Source organism: Egretta garzetta, unplaced genomic scaffold (genome assembly GCF_000687185.1).
Source record: "Egretta garzetta isolate BGI_Z169 unplaced genomic scaffold, ASM68718v1 scaffold140, whole genome shotgun sequence".
NCBI lineage: Eukaryota > Metazoa > Chordata > Aves > Pelecaniformes > Ardeidae > Egretta > Egretta garzetta.
Window position 1 is genome coordinate 914,423 of NW_009258376.1, and position 19,700 is coordinate 934,122.

The 19,700-nt window shown below is 47.3% G+C and overlaps 2 protein-coding genes and 1 long non-coding RNA gene across 4 annotated transcripts; 2 read left to right on the forward strand and 1 right to left on the reverse strand.

Moving 5' to 3' along the window:
* Positions 1 to 288: 288 nt before the first annotated feature.
* Positions 289 to 8,230, forward strand: VRK3 (VRK serine/threonine kinase 3). Its single transcript, XM_035895684.1, has 12 exons — positions 289 to 292; positions 976 to 1,020; positions 1,185 to 1,237; positions 3,109 to 3,175; positions 3,934 to 4,018; positions 4,519 to 4,621; positions 4,975 to 5,067; positions 5,270 to 5,402; positions 6,146 to 6,266; positions 6,558 to 6,616; positions 7,086 to 7,234; positions 7,930 to 8,230. The coding sequence occupies exons 1-11, from the start codon at positions 289 to 291 to the stop codon at positions 7,232 to 7,234; spliced, it is 912 nt and encodes a 303-aa protein (XP_035751577.1). The 3' UTR covers positions 7,930 to 8,230.
* Positions 8,231 to 8,447: 217 nt separating this feature from the next.
* On the reverse strand, positions 8,448 to 19,197 carry CCNF (cyclin F). Of its 2 annotated transcripts, XM_035895428.1 has the most exons (15): positions 19,132 to 19,197; positions 18,124 to 18,191; positions 17,153 to 17,346; positions 16,744 to 16,797; positions 16,122 to 16,226; positions 15,473 to 15,550; positions 14,913 to 15,064; positions 14,123 to 14,287; positions 13,335 to 13,458; positions 12,811 to 12,991; positions 12,280 to 12,367; positions 11,614 to 11,713; positions 11,162 to 11,292; positions 10,789 to 10,974; positions 10,083 to 10,289 (listed from the first exon to the last, which is right to left on the reverse strand). In XM_035895428.1, the coding sequence occupies exons 1-15, from the start codon at positions 19,140 to 19,142 to the stop codon at positions 10,187 to 10,189; spliced, it is 1,740 nt and encodes a 579-aa protein (XP_035751321.1). In that variant the 5' UTR covers positions 19,143 to 19,197; the 3' UTR covers positions 10,083 to 10,186. The 2 variants fall into 2 exon arrangements, with proteins under 2 accessions (XP_035751332.1, XP_035751321.1); XM_035895439.1 differs by lacking the exons at positions 17,153 to 17,346; positions 18,124 to 18,191; positions 19,132 to 19,197 and having other exon boundaries at positions 8,448 to 10,265; positions 10,805 to 10,974; positions 16,744 to 16,791.
* Positions 10,200 to 16,315, forward strand: LOC118452393. The gene is made up of 3 exons (XR_004842173.1): positions 10,200 to 10,288; positions 10,853 to 11,040; positions 16,231 to 16,315. It is a non-coding gene; the product is annotated as an uncharacterized LOC118452393 (long non-coding RNA).
* Positions 19,198 to 19,700: the final 503 nt, after the last annotated feature.

A 19,700-nucleotide genomic window follows, 5' to 3' on the forward strand; every position in this document is an offset into this window, starting at 1 on the left:
TGAGAGGGCAGCAGTGCAAGGCCTGTCCCATTGCCGCCGCACCGGCCATGCCCCCTCCCCACACCAGCAGCTGCAGCCCCCTTATCCCCAGGGTCCCCGTTCCCCCGGGAAAGCAGCGATTAAGAGGTGGCTTTCTGGCTCCCGGGCTGGGAGAGCTGGGTTTGTTCAGCCTGGAGCAGAGCAGGCTCCGAGGGGATCCCATCACCACGGACCAGTCTTTAAAGGGTGGCTACAGGGAAGACGGAGACTCCCTTTTCACAAGGAGTCACAAGCCAAAGACGAGGGGCAATGGGTGCAAGTTATCCTGGGGAGATTCCAACTGGACACGAGAGGGGAATGTTCCCCCATGAGAACAGTCACCCGTTGGGATAATCTCCCCAGGGCAGGGGTTGGCTCCGCCACGCGGGGCACTTCCAAGCCTCAGCTGGACAGGGCGCTGGGCCACCTTGGCTGGGCTGGGCTCTGGCCCGGAAAGGTTGGCCCGGATGATCCTTGGGGTCCCTTCCAACCCGGATTCTGTGATTATTTTTAATTACTTATGCTGTTGTATAACAAAGTCCGGGCATCCCCCAATGTCTTTAAAAAGATGTGATGTTAGAAAAAGAGAAAATAAATGTTGTTATTGTAGCAGAGGGTGCTTTTTTAGAAACACCTTGTGGATGACGAGCAGCAGGTAACCTGTGTGTAGCACTCTGTCTAAGAGCAAGAGAAGAGAAACTACCCCAAGGCCAAGTAATGGGTGCAAATCTTTTTGGAGGGGAAAGGCCATGTTATAAGTCTTAACGTTCACGCGGAGCAGAAGGGACCTTGGCTCCTCTTACAGACTTGACAAACTACAAAGTGAGCTGGAGGGAATGCTCAGCAGATGAATTCGGGGGTGCCTTTGAGATTCTACTAATAATTTGTTCTTTACATGCCACCTCCAAAGCACCCCACTGCTGTAGCCGTGCCTAGATGCTTCTGTGACTTAAGCAGAGCGGCACTCGAAGCATGTCAGGGGTGCTGTGCTTCTGGAGCAAGGTAAGAATTATTTTGTAATCTGGGAAGACGCTGGCCCAGAGGATGCAAAGCCCAAGTGAAGGAAGCGGCGGATAAGTAAAAGCCAGCTGGGCAGGCTGTGTTTAGCAATGCGGCTGACCTCTTTTCCGTGCCTCTGTAACCACATCTGTTCCATCCTTCCACAGCACAGTCAGCATCTGGAACCTGTCCTCAAAAGCAAAGATACTCCCTCAAACTTGTGAGTTTTGATCTGTTTGGGTAAGGAATAGCGCATAGCGTGCTGTGTCCAGGGCCCGACCCATTCGGCCTGTGTGGCTAAGAGTGTCCGAGGATTTCAGAGAAGGTGGTCACAGCGACCCCTTCTTGCTTAGGGGACAGATGTAACTTCCTCAGAGTGTCGTGCTTGGATTTCAGTAGGAGTTGGCTCTTCCACTAAAGGTGGGAAGAAAACAGGTATAAGGATTAAAAAAGGAAAAGCCTTCATCCCAAAAGGTTGCCTCTTCAATCCCCCGAGCTCTGTAATCTCCCAAACTGAATTTGGTGGTGTAAGGTAGAGATCCTGACTCATTAATGCCAGACCTGCTTTTCTCCTGTATGGCTGCTGAAGGCTGGGGAAACTGGAGAGGTTCGAATTTGGTGGCTATGCTGAGGCAGCGTGATGAACCAGCACTGAGAGACTGTAAGGCCAGGGCACGTCTTTAACTCAAACAGCAATTACAGTTTGAGTTCCGAGCCAGCTTTCCAGGCACTTGCCAATAAGTGGGGCTCTCCAGAAATGTGCTATTTCTAGCAACAGTGGCTCTGCAATGGAAATTCAGGTGATTGATTTCCAGTAACTCGCAAACCAGAGCAGAAAGACTTTTTTTCTCGTCTGCTGTGGCTTCCTGGGGGTTGCTTGTCTGTGGGAAGACCAGTGCTGAATAATGCCTCTGGGCGGGAGCTGGTGGTGCCCGCTCTTGAAAAATCCCTCTCCCTTTTGTCAGAGAAGAGGGGTTTGAGAGGATGGAGAAAGAGCACGGCGTCCATGAGAAAAGACAGTTAAGTGCCACAAAACTAGAACTAGTTGGGAAACTGTAATCACTTCTGTACGCCACGCTCCCAACTCCTCTGGTTTGCACCTTCGGCATCTTCTGGCGTTTTGCTCAGTAGTCTGACGGTGCAGCCCAGCATCGTGGCAGCAGAGGACTGCGCAGCGTGATATACGGCACGCGAGAGCGCTTTGGCTCCTGGGTTTGAGGTTCAGATCGGCTCACTGGGCAAGGTGCAGAATAAAATATCCTCTGGAACGTGGTCGTCTGTGGTGCCTGGAGCCTGCTGATCCTCCAGCTGCCTTGGCCATTTGTGGGCAGGGCCTTTGGTATCAAACCAGCCAGAAAATAAAACTGCTGCCTCCTCCCATGCCTAATAGCATCTGTCCCAAGTTAGCCTGCAGTATGCTATGTATATGTATACACAGACACGTGTGTGCGTAGGCAAATACACACGTATTGACTGTATATGCATTTCAGGTCACTCGATAATAGCAGTAGGAAAAGGGCAGTAATGCTTGTGGGTTTAAAAAGATGGGTTGTAAGGTGTCAGCACGCTGCCCAGAGACCTGAATGTCACAGACTTCCCTGTCTCGCTTCCTGACAGCCAGACTAACATGCTACAGTTCTTCGTTGGGACTTGCCTGTTTGCAGCAATAGCCTCATCTGTGTTGTGGATAAGGAGGTCGCCCCTGTCTCCTTTTAAAATAATAGCGCTGGGACTAGCACTTGCTCTGGTTGCCAGGTGGCCTGCACTGTCTAGATGGGTTTAACCCATGGTTCTAAGCGGTAGTGCCTGAAGCATCCAACGTGAGACGGCCGCTCCCTTGTTCTGTGCTGATGCTCAGAGGTTATATGGCTGTTGGGCACAGCGCTGAGTAGCGAACCAAAAGTCCTGAGCCCTGTTCTCAGCTCTGTTGCTGATCTGGTATTTGATTTTTTTTTTTTTTTTGGGGAGGGTGACGGGTTGTTGCTTTCTTTAAAATGCGTAGTGAAGGTCGTGTAGCAGTCTTGCCCAAGTTTCCCTTTCTAGCAGGGTGTGTGTGGCTGAAGTAATGCTCCTCCTTCCCGTTCCCTTTAGGATGTCAAAGATGGCAAGATCTACAATGAACAGAACTTCTTCCAACGAGCTGCGAAGGCAGGCACAGGTTGGTGCTTCTTGGAAGGGCAAGGACTAGGCTGCCTGTTAGGAAAACTGGCATCGCGCTCTCATCGGCTGTGTGAGTCTCCCAGAAGGCCAGGCTGGAATAAACGAATTCACTGCTTGGTTGGTGCCAGAATGCTGAGAAGTTTGGCCAAAGAACCTGCTCTCCTGGGAGTCTCAGTGTACCTTAGGACACTGCAGTGCTGGCATTTTGAAGCTTTCTTGCTCTACCCACGCGTTGTCTTGATCTCAGCGGTGGCTGTTGAGCCCCGCAGCCTGGCCTGCCTTGGCTCCCTCTCCTCTGCCCCTTCCATGGGCGTTGCTGGCAGCTGCTCTCTGGGATTTACTCCATTGACCCAAAAACCCGAGCAAGAGCGAAGCTGACCAGAAAACGCAGGCAGGCGTTTGAGCAGGGGTGATGGAGGAATTCATGTCAAGCTTGCACTTCTGGGAGGACTAAATATCTGCTTCTCCATCCCTCTCTCTGACCCCTTCTTCTTCTCCCTAGCCCTCTAGCAACCACGTGCCTTAGCCTGCCCTGGTATCCCCAGCATCCTTTCCGTCTTACTCTTGCCCTGCAGTGCTATGTGCATTGACATGCCAGTACCCCAGCACATCAGGCTGGCGTTTCTGGGACAGAACTGGCATGAGGCTTCCTGCTGTGAGCTGCCCAGGGCAGAGCAGGCCTTCGGGTCAAGGGCGTCTTTCACTGAGCTCCTCAGCAGCGTCTGCCACACTCTCTCCTCTTCTCTCCCCTTCCAGTGGAGAAGTGGAAGAAGGGGCACCTTGTGCCGTTGCTGGGAATCCCCAATTGCGTTGGCTTTGGACTGCATGCAGATAGCTACAGGTGAGGTGACTCTGCAAGGGCAGAGCTGAGCTCTTTTGTCCCCAGCTGCCATCTTCTTGGGCTTTTCCTCTTCTCTCCTTGCCGTCTGCTATTCCTTTTCTCATTGCTCCCTGGGCTCCTAACCTCATGCACTGCTCCTCTCCCTTTTATTAACAAATGGTTTGCCCCTCTCCTTGTCCTTGTTTCCTTCTGTCCTTGTGTTGCTGGTGCAGTCATTGCTTTTGCTGCTTCTGCCCCTCAGGCCAGGGGACCTTACTCTCCTGCCTTTAATATTAACGTAATGGGAAGATTCAGACTGCACATCTGCCGCACTTGGACTTGGCAGTGTTTGATCAGCATGTCTCTTCTTTTCTGTTATCAAAAGTTGAGGAAATGTTTGCCCAGGTCAGCTTCGAGTTGAAGGAGGGGGTCTAATCCAGGCAGATTGCTTGACGAGCGTCTGTTGCAGGGTTTCCAAATCGGGTAGGTATGGCTACACACTGAGCCCTTGTCTCTTGTAGGTTTTTGGTGTTCTCTGACTTAGGGCGAACTCTTCAGTCCATTCTGAACGATGGCCTGCATCTACTGAGGGAGAAGGCAGCTTTTCAGCTTGTAGTCCGGCTGGTAGGTAGAGAACCAGTACTTCCTAAGACTTTTTCAGAAGAAACCTATAACTTTCTTCTGGATCTTTCAAAGGTGTTTTAAAGCTGAGCCAGGGGTTTGGCTGGTGTCTCTAAGTAGCATCTCTCAAGCCTGTTGTAAACTTGAGTAGCATCTTTTGAGCAGTATGTCACCTTGAAGGAATTTGGGGTAAGGACAATGCGAGAAACCCGACACTTGGAGGCTGTGAGACATGGTGCTTTTTGTGCTGCTCCATGCCGCTGCGGGGAGCTGGGGAGGGTCCAGCTCAGTGATAGCCAGGGTGCTGAAGGAGGCTGCCTGGGTCTGATACGCTCGCCTCTTCTCTTTACTCCTAGCTGGACTGCCTGGAGTACATTCATGAAAATGAGTACGTGCATGGGGACATCACAGCTGAGAACGTCTATTTGAACCCAGCAGACCTCACGCAGGTAGGGAGCCGGAGCAGCGCTGCGAGGAAACAGCAGTGAAGGTGGGCTGGTGAAACGGGACAGAGCAGCACCCGGGTGCCTGCTGCGGGCAGGGCAGCGGTGCAGTCTGTGCAGTGCTCGAGCAGGTGCTGCGGTGCAGGATGCACTATAAACACAATTCACACCACGCACGCTCAGATGCCTGCTTCTTAATGTCTTCTAGGTGATCTTAGCGGGCTATTGCTTTGCGTTCCGTTACTGCCCAGAAGGGAAGCACGTGGCTCAGCGCGAAGGCAGCAGGACCCCTCACGAAGGCACGATAGAGTTTATCAGTCTGGACAGCCACAAGGGAGCAGGTGAGTCTTGGTTCCTGACGCAAGCTCAGCTGGAGCTGTCACTGTGGCAGCGCTCTCTGGAGCTAGGGCTCCCCGCTGGCATTTCTATTATTGCTGCTTTCCAGGCATTCGCATGCATCCAAGTTCCTGCTTGGGCTGTTTCCCCTTGCCTCTCCCTGGGCTGCTGTGTTGGGACTTGCCAGGTCACTGGGCGACTGCAGCAAGAGGTGCAGGGATGTTCCTGCTCCATCTGGAGCCTTGGCTGCTGCAGATGTGCGAGGAATAGAAAACAGGGCCGCTTTGTGCTGGCTTAGCAGGGATCTGTTTCAAGCCAGACTGGATCCCTGCCCAAAACAGATTTGCAGCAGGCTGTGCTCTGACCTTGAAGCGGTGAGGGCTGGAAAGGCATTTAAATTAGCCAGTTCCTCTCCTGGCTGGGATGTGACTGTTCTCTCCTATTGTTCAGACTGGGCGAATCTTCCTCCAGAGGCTGGATGAGTTAGCAGGCTCCCAGAAGTATCGGTATCCTAGAGCACATCTTAACGAAGCTCTTGCATTTCTTTACTTGTGCTCTTTAGACTTGTGCCCCTTCATGAGGCTGCCTGTTTTACAGACGGGGCACCTCAGATAGAGACTTCCAGGGTTGTGCAGTGAGTGCTGGAGGCCGTGCTTGCCTTCGCTTTGCCTTGCTAGCCCAGGCCTCTTCTGAGATGGCTCCCAGACTCTTATTTTTTCACATGTGAATATCTCTTCCTTCCCATCAGGACCGTCTCGCCGGAGTGACTTGGAATCTCTGGGCTACTGTCTTCTGAAATGGCTCTCTGGCTTCTTGCCCTGGTCTGATGAGCTGGACAAAGTAGAAACTGTGATGGAAAAGAAGGAAAAGTAGGAGAAATCATCTACTCTTTTGGGAAATGCTCAGCAGAAAACAGTGAGGGAGATGTTGTGACTGAAGAGAAATCACTTGGTCATAGTACGCTATTGGGGCGTGGGTAAATCCCACTGTAAAGGCTGAGCCTGACCAAAGGGCGTTTGATGAGCCCTGATTTCTGCTCCATTCAGAACGTGGCCATCTGAATTCAGCCTTTTTTTTTTGTCCCTATTGCCAAAGACAGGCTGTTGGGGTGCCTGCTCCACTGCTTCTCATCTGACAGCACTCTGCACTGATTATTCCAGGTACAAAAAGGATGTGAAATGTCTTCTCCGACTGTGCTTCAGGCAGAGATCCATTCCAGGTATGGGCTCGCTCCCTGCAACAGCGGGACTTGGGGAGGGAGGATTGACTGTACCTGAAGCTAGAACCTTCTCTGTGCTGGGGTGCTAGTCCAGGGTGGCTTCCACTGGCAGTGGTGACCAGGCATTGCACAGACTGGTTGCCGAGCTCCTCCTGTGAACAAATTCCATGTTTTCTTTACAGCGAAACGAGGAGGGCTGCTACCTGTTTTCTGTATTCATGAGCCTTGCTGAAGAGACAAATGTTCTAGTGGCTTTAAAAATGCAGTATTTGGGGCCAGAGGTTGTTTCCTCATCCTGTCTTTGAGCTTCATGTTAGTCTTTGGTTTTGTTTTCCGCTCTCTGCCACTAGCCCGGGCCGGTAGGTGAGCTGTCTACAGGGAGGGTGCCCCGAGCGGGCCGTTTGGCAGCTCTGTGAGCACAGCTGGGGTTGCTGTGCTGCTCCATGCAGTGATGTTCCTTGCTTTGCAGATGCCCTTCAGAGCTACCTGCAGCAAGTAATGGCACTGGAGTATGACGAGAAGCCTGACTACGAGGCTCTGCGGCAGCTCTTCAAGAAGCCACTGGAAAAGATGAAAGCTTCAGCTTATGACTCTGTGGATATCAAAGTGGTGCCCTAAGTAAGTGCCAGTAGTTCAGACTGCAGGGGCACAAAGCGCTTGTCCCCTGTCCTGCTGGGAGCAGGAGGTGAGGATGGAGCAGGGTGGTCTGAGATCTCTCCTGGGGAGGCCTAGGGGCACCTCCTGACACGTGGAGGGAGGGAGGGAGGAGGGGGCACCGGCCCTTCAGCGTTCCCTACTAAGGGATCAGTCCAGTGCTACACAAAGCTAGGTTTAGCCTGTGTTACAGCATAGGTTTCCTCAATTTTTTCTGGAAATACTTATCCCTGGAGGAATACAAGGGTTAATACAGGAAAGGCTGAACAGTCTGCAGGGGTATGGAGGTGCTAGCAAAACGCAGACTGATGCAACCCGGTCCTTTTTTTCATTTTTTTTAAAAAGAACCAAGGCTCTGGGCTCTCTCTTTTGCTTTTTCTTTTCAGAAAGTAGCTTCTAGTTCTGCTTCTGTTGCCTCCAGCCTGTGGCAGTAAGTGGTGGCTCTCTCGGCCCATGTGCTCAGTTTTATTCATGAGGCACCTCCAAGATTGAGGCTTGATACAGACAGATCTGGTTTTAGTCCAGGGCTGCACCAGCCAAGGCCGCTGGATTAAGCAGCAAGCCCCAGGAAGACTGAGCTAGCTCCTCATCACCTAATTTACTCTTCCTGGGAAGGAACTGAACTGATCAATGTTCCTATATTGTGCCTTTTCTTTCAGATCAAGAAAACTTGCACAGGAAAAGTGTGCAAAGCTTTCTGCAGCATGCAGCCTTTCCTGCAGATATTTAACTTTTACCTACCTGTTTTAGAATGGAGAGAGGTTTTTATAAGTGTTTTCTTCCAATTTTAATGTGACCTAATGCTGAATTTGGAGCCACTGCCGTAACAATGTGAAGACACTCCTGTATGGCAAGTCATTGGAAGCAGTCGCTGGAGAACTGCAACGTAGCCACTGGAAGAAGGGTGAAGCTTGGCATAGAAAAACTAAATCAGGGATATATTTTTTTTTTTTAAACTACAGTGGCAGTACATAGTTTTGTAATAAACTTTGTGGACAAGCACCCAAGGCTGCTGTTAGTTGGTTATTTGGCACATTCAAGGCCTTTCTCTAGGCTCTCCTGGGGCTGCTGTAGAGCTGTGCTGGTGGTTTGAGCCCTGTGCTGGGTGTTCTCCCAGCTCCTCCTGTTAATGTAAATACCTTACAGGCAGTCCCACCTGCCATGTAATTGTAAGAACTTGGCTCAGAGCTAAACTCTGGCTTCATCCCCAAACATCCCATGAGTCCCCCAAGCCAGTGAAGTAGGTGAGTGGGATACAGTCATTGAAGTAAGACAGGGAGCCATCTATATTAAAAAAAAAAAGTTTTATAAAAAAAGTCACTACACTCTGTGTGTATCTGAACTGTTGCCATCTGCCACAGTAACTTCTAAATAAAGGAAGAGTCATGGAGTCCAGTTCCAGTGTTCAAGTCAGTGACATCTCCTGGAAGTCTCGTACCTTGGTATTCCCATGCTCGCTACCTGTTTGTAGAGAAGGCTGTTTTCCTAACATTCACAGGCTGAAGGAGCTTTAACCCAGGCTTGCTAGGCTGAGGTCAGTGGAGGTGGTTTCTTCAAACTGTTATTGAAGCAGCACGGATTTCATTTTAGGTAAGAAAAGCATATGCTGCCCGTGTAGATTAGGAGCCAGTAGCAAGGCTGAAGTGAGGGCTTTCAGTATGACAAGCTGTCTGCCCTTACGGCATTGCTGCCCCTTTCTAGTGTTCAAGTGATTTGTGCTTTCCTTGAGGACATGCTAATGGAAAGAGCAAGGAAGACTGTGCGAGACAGAAGTGAAATGGAGCCACTGGCTGGAGGTGGCAGCGCAACCAGCAGAGACTGACAGTGCGCAGAGATCACTTTATGTCCTACGGGGCAGTGAAGCGTTAAGGCACAGGAGGAAGATTTCTTTCAGGCAAGGAAAACATGGCAACTAGAGCCTGAGACAAATGGGGTTAAAAACCATCGGAGAAGTAGGTAAGAAGAGCTCAGAGCTGCAGTGAGCCCTCATTTACCTCTTGATTGTATCCATAAAAACCTTGTATCAGTGCAGCAAACAGTATAGACATAGAAGAGGGAAGCACCAGCTGAGTGAGACGGTGCCTGGCCAGAAGGAAAAGGCAGCACAACCTCAAAAAGGTCTTTCAAGTGGAAGAATTCAAGCATAGTGTTACATCCAGTAACTTGAGAACCAAAGTCAATTCCTGTCTTTTATAGTGCCAGGCCTCACAGCAAAGCAAGGGACGCGACAAGTTCTTTTCTACCACCAAGGAGAAACTGGTGAGGTATGACAAAAGTGAGCTATAAAGTTTCATATGTGGAGAAGAATCTTAATTTGCAGAGGACCAGACAAGGGGGAATACTTTAAAAAGGCAGCTATCAAGGAAAGAGACAGCCCAGAAGTGAGCTACAGAATTACAAGATAGGTGCAGGCAAAGTTGAGGGGAAGGGCTCTTTTTGGAGGTATTGACGATTATTCACTATCATCCCTGTATGACTACAACAGAAATACTGTTTCCAGGAACCCTAGGAAAGTAAAGAGCATGAAGAAATCAGAGGCTTAAGAAGCCCAAGTTCACCCTTTCTTCACTGTGTTCTGCCACATTTTTTCGCTTGACTTGCCTTCTGTCACGCTTGCTGTCACTAGGCCTGGCACAGACTGACTGTAAACATGATTCCAAGTAATGAGGCAGGCATGGCTCCCTGTTCGTGGCACTGCCGAGAGACAGTGCTGAGGTAGGTTTGAGAGGTACTCTGAGGCTGCCTTCTACAGAAGATGTAGGACTGGCACTGTTGACAGAAGAGTAGCCTGAGCTCCCTTCCAGGCTGGGATTTTTTGGGGTGAGATATGCTGAAAGGCTGCGAGCGTCATCCAGAAGCTTAGCCTCCCTCAGCGGTGCCGCGTGCCCGGCCCACTCTGCGGCGAGGTTGTCTTCGTCACTGGAGTCCTGACAGCAGTGCTCCGCAGGATCCATGTACACCACCGTCACGTCCAAGATCCCACTGGGACCTGTCACTGTGGAGTGATAAAAGGAAAAGGTTAGTTTTGATTTGGGCAACACCAAGCAGGCATTCAGCACAGAATCAGGCAGAAAAAAAACCAAGCAAGAGCATAAACCTTGTGTCTACTTACACACGGAGGGGAGGGTAGAGCACTAAGCTCACCCTCTACTAAAACCGTAACTCTGCCCCCCTCAGGATGTTTGGGTCAGTACTAAGAGCTGTTCAGTAAACGAACAGGTAACGCAGTGTTTCTGACTCCGTGGGCTGTTCGTCACATTTGGTCCACTACCAGAGACTGAAAACAGTCTCACTCTGAAACACTAAGCAGCTACAAACCCCTTCATCACATTCTGAAGCAGCAGAGAGAAAGAGAACAGATATACACCTCCAAAATAGTTTTAACAATTATAACCACTGGGGAAGGGGAAGAGTTTTTCCAACGGGTCTTCCGCTGAAAGCTCAGGCTTCTGTTGCCTGAGGAACAGTTTTAAGCAAAGATGAAAAGACAGTTTTAATTCTCTTGTCTGCTTTTTATAAGAATGAAACCCTCACCATCTCCATCTCTCTCGCCTTCACTTTCCTGATCACCTTCATAACCAGAGCAGGAATCTAAACTCCAGTCTAGGAAGTTATCGAGAAGACTTTCCTCCTGGGTGGAGAGCTCCGCTGTGGGCGTAGTCACAAAGCTGCCTCTGTCATCCTGAATGCTGTCTTCCCTCCTCCTGTAGTAAGAAAATCCAGAAGTCACACATTAAAAGCCAAGTCTTCTTTTCTGGCTCCTTTAATAGGTATGTCAAGGTAATTAAATATTGATCAATTTTTCTGTAAGAACAACACCTCAGGGTACCAGAGAGGAGGAGAGGCTCACACTACTCTTCAGAGACCTTTACAGTGATGAGTTATACTAGCCTTTTAGTTCTCTTTCCAGAGGGAGAGCTAAGGAAAGTCTGGATTTCCACCACGTTCGTGTGCAAGGGACTGGGCTCCGGGTCCTCCTGTTTCACACCCAGCAGTGAACAGAGCTGGCTGTAACTCATCATCTAAAAAAATCAAAGAGCCAGTAAGAATTAGACCATGAGATTTCCCAGAAGGAATAAATAGCCAGAAGGAGCCTATTTATCTTTATTTTCTAGGAGAAATCTATCCCAGTGAGTTCTTCCCATGCGTACTCAAACAGAGCAGTCATAGTCCCCGCAGATCAAGTTTAAAACACTTTAAAACACTTTATTTAGATATTCTGTCCTCCAGAAGTCTGGAGTCAGAACCCACTTCCCATGATTTGAAGTTTACTACATCGTCCCATATGGTAGCTTTGGTCTCGGTGTCAGACATCAGCAAATGAAGGCAAAGAGCTAACCCACCTTTTCTTTGCCTATTTCTTCATAACGCTCATCTTCAAATCGTTGTTTCACTGCAGTTAAGGACACCTGCCTGTAATCCTTTGGGACATCGTCGTGGAAACTGGAAAGATTAAAGCCCCAATCTTAGGATGGATTATAGGAAACAATGTTAACAAACCCCGCCAACTTAAGTACTTTCCCTCTGTCCATCTCTGCTCTGTGCTAAGGAAGTTGGTGTTTGAGCAGAACTGCTGAGCAGTAGCCAGGACACTTGGTTCCCAAGCATGTGAGCATCCAATTCCTTTTCTGTTCCTTAGGGTAAACAAGATATTTGCCTTGTACTCTTTAAAAAATGAGCTACTTCTGCTACTGGAACTCCTTCTGAAGCTCACCAATAAGCCAGCTGAGGTCTTCTGAAAGTAGTGCTGTTTGGCAAGCTGAAAGCTGTTAAGCCTCAAAAGAGCATCACCTTTTCTGTAACCCAGGACCACTACCAGTTGTGAGAAACAGAACCGCTGCCCCCAAGCTGGCGCCCAGGCCTTCGTGCCTTGTGGCAGGGGAGCAAGGCAGTTTCCCAAACCCACGCCCTTCACTGGGAAGGGCTGACTGTAGGGAATGCAGCCTGTCTGCAACAAGCCGGAGTCCAAGTACTCATGTGCCCTCCCAGAAGAGTTCCAAAACTATTACCACTTTTGGTGGAGGCTTAGCACACAGGGCAACAGGTCTTCAAGGGAGAAACCGGTGCACTCAGACAGTTGGCTGGTCCAGGGGTGTGCTGGGGAAGAGAACACATATTACCATTTCATGAAGCTCGGTAGTTCTGTAATCAGACAGATTTTTTTAATGGGATAAAGATCATGATCTCTACAAGCTTATGCCTGCAGACAGCTCGTTCAAGTTCACAACTAGCTTCCAGGATAGGTTACCTGCCAAACTGAAGTTACACTTCAGTACAGAAATCTTCAGTCGCATTTAAAGACAAAGCTTGCATAGTCTGATGCTAATACTCTTGTTCATTGTAGCTATTAAGAGGTAAAATAGACTGAACACAACTCTTCATTATGAAGTCTTAGACTTGGCCCTCTCCTCCCCCCAGAGTGATTGGGACATCTTGCCTAAAGACATAGAAACACCAAAAAAACCCCCCAAAACCTCCCTAAAAGGACACGGCAGACTGGCATGCCCTGCTGCAGCTCCACGGAAGAGGCTGCTCCTTACCTTGCCTGTGCAGTATCTTCGCCAGCAGCAGCGCTGCAGCAGCCAGCCGAGCTGGGGAGTACACGCAAAGGCTTGTGTTTAAGAGTGATAGTTCACAGATGAAGCTGTACAGGTGAAGAGTTCTTCTCTCCAGAGAGACTACATGTGACAATACTTCTTTGTAGTCCACAATGGTTGGTATCTGGTGCATAAGGAGAACAGAGGTTGGTGATACAAGACGAGCACCAAGCATTTAGAACAGTTGTTTCCAGGAGATGCTGTTTTCGTTACACCTCCCCCCGTTTTCTTTTTTAACTACTACATGGACATTGAAACACTCTCCAGTGAAAGAATAAATGGCCTCTTAAAACTTAAGTTTTAATCTCTACAGAAAGGCAGAGGGTTTTGCATCTGCATGCTGTCCACAGCTGATTGAGGACACTTGCATAAAACCCCAACATCTTAGATAAGAAGTGCCAGTTACAACAGCCTGACTTCAGTAGCAGCCCAAGGGGTGAAATATTTCATCCACTTTCCAAACTCACCCTTATCTTTCCTTCTAGGGCAGAAATTATCTCGCCCATCATTCTGACCAAGTCTTCATATTTGTAGGTGTTGTCCGTTAGCCACACAGCTTCCCGTATTGTCAAGATCTCTTTGCTGATGAAACTGCAATATTAAATATTATTAACCGTTAACCCCAGAAGAAAGGGAATTTCTGCACCCGCGCACTCCTGGTTTTGCAGCAGATAAATGCACCCAAGATGACCAAAGAGTTAAAGAACTTCATAAGGACCTTTCCCAGGTACTGACCAGGAAAGAAAGAAAGAGCAGCTCTTCATTTATTTCACCTTTAAGCTGGAACCACCTACTACTAGAACATTCCTAATTCCTCATTTATGAAACCTCACCTAGGTTAAGACCCAAGATATTAAGGGAACTAACACAGATTTATAATTTTCCACCACACTGTGCTGTTCCTCTGAGCATACCAGACTAAGCTAGGTAACAACACCACTGCAGTTGTTCCTTACAGAATTACTCATGCTAGTATGGCATGAAAGACTTCAGTTGCTGATGGAATGCATTTAGACCAATCCACCACTACAGAGTTTTTTCATATTCAAAAATATGTTAAAGAAATAACATTTTGTGTCTTGTTTGCAGAGATTCTGAGTGTTTTTATGCAAACACAGTTCAAGCAATGCAGAGGGAAGCCCAAGATTTTTTTTTCTAGTATTATTATTAGCAAGGGGGGAAAAAAGCTTGAGCCGCAGAAACTAAATTTGAGTGATCACAATAACCACCTCTGTTCACCGGTCAGAACCCCTACCGTGTGCAAATGACCATGCAGGCTATTCCCAAAAGTTGTAGTCGAGCCCGAGGTACAGGTCTCAGCTTCAAATAACGATCCACACATCCCACTGTCATGTGAAGGCACAGGCTAGAAAAGTCTTTCATGGTAGCCACTTCTACCAGCCAATCAATCAGGATGTACCTAGACAGGAAAGAGATGCTCTGTGCAGTTAGAAGCCACCCAAACCCGTGCTGAACACCTTCCCCACACCCAGTTACCGAGCCTCTTCTCCACTCAAAAGCTCCAACCAAGAAATTAAACCAAAAGGATTTTCAGAATAATGACACGTTGCACTGAGATAAGGACTTTCAACCAGAGGCCTGTTACCCTCTGAAGGATCAACTGTCTTCTTAAGTTGTCTGTGAAATGGAGTTAGAAGCTAACCTGTAATTAACAGGCACAAGGAAAGGGGTAGGGGCATATCAGCTAGGAGGCTAAAGGCCACCCAAGATAACTGGAGAGTAACTATACCTCCAACGAGTCAAACTGCCTCTAGTTCTTGAAGTGCTCATTAGCCTTGACAGATGCAAGACATTACACTCCTCATTCCAGTGCTTCATCAGGGCTTGAAATAAGGGCTCTAATACTTCCTCTTTGCAAAATGTCACGTGTTTCTCTGATTGTACATAATGCATCACAGAAGAGTAAAGCAAAAGATGCCATCTTCCAACAGACCTCTTTCTGGATTTATTTCCCTCTACAGATGTAGAGGGAAACAGGCCCTGGTTTCTGCTGTACAGCCTGACTCCCAGATATGAGTTTTTACCTCATGGTTTCATTCATTCCTTTCTGCACAGTGAAGATACTTTGCTTGCTGATAGGAAGGGAAGCTTGAAAGATTTGAGACACCATTTCACTGGAAGATTTTGCTTCTAATCCTAGCTGGTTTCCATTCCCACAAGCTTTGGCTAAAGCTATCTGTAGTAGAGAGAACACAAAAGAAAGTTGGGGATTTTTTTATGCATATGCAAACTAAAGCAGCACAGGACGGTTCTGTAATTTTGCTGCTGAAAACAGAGAGTGAACGTGACTAACTGCTTGAAAGGTAACAGAATCGGTAGTTCTTAGTTTGGCTTAAATGTTGGATGCACACATGATTTGGGGGTAGGCTTTTCAGTCCATCAAAAGATGCATCCTTACTTGGGTTGTGCCACAGATATGCAGTATTTTCCAAAAGAGGGGGATTTGCAGAGTAAATACACGCACACATACATAGATATTATTCAGCAATTTTGACTCTGCTTCTAAAGAGAGAAGTCTAAGCCCACAAGGACAGCATAGGAAAGACCAAATGAAAACAGTTTTCATGGGAAAAGTCAGTCTTACCTGTGCTTCCCAGCAGCCCTTTGCTGCGTAGTCCCGTAGCTTCCTGAGACTTTGGAGGTATCTGCCAGGATCTGACATCTACAGGGAGGAATGTAAACAGATTTCAAAACCCATTACCTTTACACAACAAACAGAAGGATTGTAGTATTAATATCCGGAGGAAAAAACCCACTGCCTGTGGGTACATAGAATATTTCAGCAACCAGTCTGTTTCTCATCACGACGAGAGCATTGTTTTTAGGACACTTTCTTCAGTTCTTGCCCAAGGTCTCACAGGCAACGAGACACATCACTCGGGATTCCAACACAAGAGCTTTGGCAGGTTTATTAATGACAACGCAGGCCGTCTCCCCGCTGCTGTTCCCAAGGAGCCATATAGTCACTAGCCAGCAGTGCCTACGCCTTTAGCAGAGTTAGTATAAAGGAACTTCTGCTTGCACCTCAGCTACAACTGCTCGTAGACAAACTTACGTTAAACACCAAGGCAAAACACCAAAGCTCATTTGAGAGAGTTCTTAGTGCTCTCCTTGTTTAGGAAGAGGGTAAGCTCTGAGGAACAGCGATTTCCTTCTGTGTGTGTTCATTGCACATAACAGAGGGCCAAAAGTTACAGTGAAAAGTTGTTTTGAGATAAAAAAATACCACTTACAGCAGCCTTTCTGTTACTTTCCCAAAGGAGGTAGGAGCTGTTTAAACAACCCTGCCTTGAAGACTCTTCAAACATTTCAAGGGATTCTTTTCTTTTTTCTTCATCCTAGGAACAAAAGGCATGACGGTATTTTGGCTGTCCAGCCAACTGGGTGCCAGATCAAAATACTTCAGAAGCTACAGAGCAGAATCAACCAGCTGCAAGTCCCCTTCAGACTATGAGGGGCGCTCCCGCATCCACTCCGCGCTGGCATTTGAGGATCCAGGCGCAGAAAGCAGTCAGCGGTTTTCCTCAGCTAGACAAAAGCTTTTTGGCTTGCTTGCCACTGAAGGATTTGTTTTTTATGGGCATGCATTATGACTGGAAGGCTTCCTTTGAGACCTCGAAACACTGCAAGCCCATGATCAAGCCCAAATTAACTTTACTGTTTGTAAAATTCAATAAACTAGGTTGATAATGTTCCTTTAAACAGCCAGTACATTAAACTCACGAGAACAGAAATTCCTAGGCCACTCGAGGAATATAACAGCCTTTGGCTGATTTTTTTTTTTTTTAATCAGGGTAAATAACATTAGCATCACCAAAAAGTACCCAAACACATCAAATTAGAAACACTGCTCACCTCAAAGAGACTCAAGACCTTAGCCAGGCAGTGGAGAATAGATCCTTTTTGAGCCTGAAGAAAGTATTAGATAAAGCATTGTTAAAGATAAACAAAGAACAATAGCAATTTTTGCTAGTAATTCCAGACTACAATCTTGCTTGCCTTTCAGTCATTCCTCCCCCTTGCTTCTCTCAATGTTTTGTGATCTTTGAGACAGTACTGAATCTCTCAGAAGAGACAGTACAGGCCTCTGGCACTCACGATATACCAAGTGTAGTTTGGCAATAAATTAATTAAAACGATTGATCCACAGTCATTTAAGCAACAAAAGCATAGGAGCCCCTTGGGGAAACAGAAATATTTTTTCCAAAATAACTAGATGCAGCTACTAGCCTACGTTAAAGTTGAGGTCAGAAAGAAATCTTACTTTCTCCAGCTGACACTCTGCTTTGAGACTCTCGTAGACCACAGCTTTACAACAGCTTCCACTCAAGGACCAGGGAGGACGGATAAAAAGCCAGATAAATGGGGCTGCGCACAGGTTCAAACGCTCCGCCAGACTGAAGAAATGAGATGCCTTTAATCCATTCACTTCTGCACGACCCTCGTCAGAGATGGACACTGAACAAAAGAAAGTCAGAAATAGTTTTGAGTTTATTCACAACGCGTGCTTGGCATTTAGTCAGGCCAAGACAGACAGTAGGACACCACCAAGAAAAGACTGAACAGTGTCTTCCCTTTAGAGCCTTAAATCATGGAGATGGCAAAAGAAGAAAAGTCTTGCTACAATCAGTCTTTAGGAACATACGACCCTAAGCTGGGGCAGAGGGGTGTTCTGCAAATACCAAGAGGCAAAGAGATGTTAATTCCTGCCAGCGTACAAGCAAATCGGTATGCAAGTCACCTGCCTTGCCAGCCCTCTCTGCAAGGAGGCCCCTACTGCCGGCTGACAGTCCCTTCTGTTACTTCTATCAGACTAGGTAAGCAGCCAAGTTTGATCAGGAGTTTACAAAGGGTAACTTCTAAACACGAATTCATAAGCTACGCATTGACTACTTCTCTAAAAGGCCTGTGCACAACACATCACTTAACACCTGGCAGCTTAGCGGCCAGTGCTTGAGCTGCACTGAAAGCTAAAACTGAAGAGGCACGATAGTAACCAGACACTGCAGGCAGCAAGCTGGCTCTGAACGTCACTGCTCTAGGGCCCAGGTACAGAAGCATCAATGTTTGAGATGCAGGAGAAATAGCTTTGTAAGCAGCCAGTGAAAGTGCCAATGTTACAATGAGACAATTAGTCTGATCTGTTATCTATAAATAAGCCTTTAGCTCATCTGTATCTCCTTCTATCACACCATCTTCTCCAAAGACCCAAGTAGAACAAGCTTCCACACTTACAGCCTTCATTGTACAGGTACGCTATCCCCAGCTTCACAGCAGCTTCAAAGTTACCCCTTTCAGCAGCCCTGAATGGGAAACAGAGAAGATACTTGAGGTTAAAATCAGTAGGTGCTTCCAGGCCCACATCTCAAACCAGTTACTTCAGTGGAGGCCAGGCTGTGAGTCTGGTGATCACCAACCAAAGCATATGTGCTTTCACTACAGAAGCTAAGCATAAGTTATGATTTTTTATTATTTAAGTCAAGTTTTTCTTGCTGCAACCCTTCCGTATGCCAATGTCCAGGATAAGTGGAAAACTCATAGGAACCATTTCCCATTCCCATGCAACATCCCCAGCGCCAGAATGCAATAACACATTTTGGTACTTCTACCCTCAAGGAGGTGCATCAAGCCCTTGTGCTCCTCCCTTCCAAACTGATGTGCACATAATAGTCGTCTTCAGTGAAAACATAGTACGTGCATCAAAGAAGCAACAGTCAGAAGCAAAACAATTGTCATGACAATTAAACTGATGGATCCCCTTCAAATCGGATGGATAAAAAGATGCTCTCCCTCCTTTTTAAGCAGATTTAATATCACCCTTTCAAACTTCGCTTGTTTTCGTACTGAAATTTACATCCTTTTCAATACACTGGTTTGCACAAGAAGTGGCCAAACCAACTCAGAGATATGGTGATGCTCTTGAGCCTGTTTTCACTTGCACATTCATATGGAAGCGCCAATAGCAGGCTTTAGTTGATCTGCTATGTTCCCATATGGACTATTAATGCCCTTAAAGAGAAATAACTTCAGCATATGCAATGGGCCCTGCTCCAGTTAAAGAGACAACGGTTATAAACTGCAGCTTAGACATGAAAGCAACAATTCTTCATCACCCTAAGCAAAGACTTCTATAAAAAGGTAAAGTCAGATGCCCCACTTGCAGCGAAGACTGATTAGAACTCTATATCCACCTTCACACATCCTCCTCTGCAACACCAGACAAACTTGATTCTTAAAGCTTACCTTTCAAACATCTTCAGATTGTTTGGAGAAGGCCATATCTCCTGGAAACTTGCACATGCCCAAACACTAGCATGATTATCCACAAGGTATTTAAGATGCGAGTGCACCTGCAAGGGGGGAGCGTAAAATAATTGTTACTAAAATAAAGGGACCACCAGAAAAAATAGTTCTTTGCAATCTAATTTTAGATAGGTAACTAATCACAAGTTAATCATAATTCGTTACCTGCCTAATCATCATGAAGGCAAGAGGTGCCAAACCAAGCTGATTTGGTCAGCCACAGGGACCTAGCAGGATAATTCCCCAGAAAATTTACACAGAGCACTCAAATGTTATTGCTAATCTTCTTAAGCTTGAGTACTGAGAAATAAAACTGCTACTGGGATAGCAAAAAACCTAATTAATTCCTGCATATATTCTTTGGTTTTCTTCAGGGTTATGCTGACAGGAGAAGCCAGCCTTGTCCATGTGCAGTCCTGGCTCCTAGTGGCAGAGAGAAGCCACGGCACATGACAGCGGGGAAGCAGTAGCGGACTCACAGCTCTGACTAACAGCGTCAGGACTCGGGG

Bases quoted from the DNA above. Each gene is read 5' to 3' on its own strand.
- VRK3 (XM_035895684.1), top strand. The intron at 1,021-1,184 runs GTAAGAATTATT...ATCCTTCCACAG, and splicing joins TGCTGTGCTTCTGGAGCAAG to CACAGTCAGCATCTGGAACC. The intron at 4,622-4,974 runs GTAGGTAGAGAA...CTTTACTCCTAG, and splicing joins TTCAGCTTGTAGTCCGGCTG to CTGGACTGCCTGGAGTACAT.
- CCNF (XM_035895428.1), bottom strand. The intron at 11,293-11,613 runs GTGGGTTAGCTC...TGATTTTTTTAG, and splicing joins AAGAAATAGGCAAAGAAAAG to ATGATGAGTTACAGCCAGCT. The intron at 10,290-10,788 runs TATAAAAAGCAG...AATCAAAACTAA, and splicing joins GATGGTGAGGGTTTCATTCT to CCTTTTCCTTTTATCACTCC.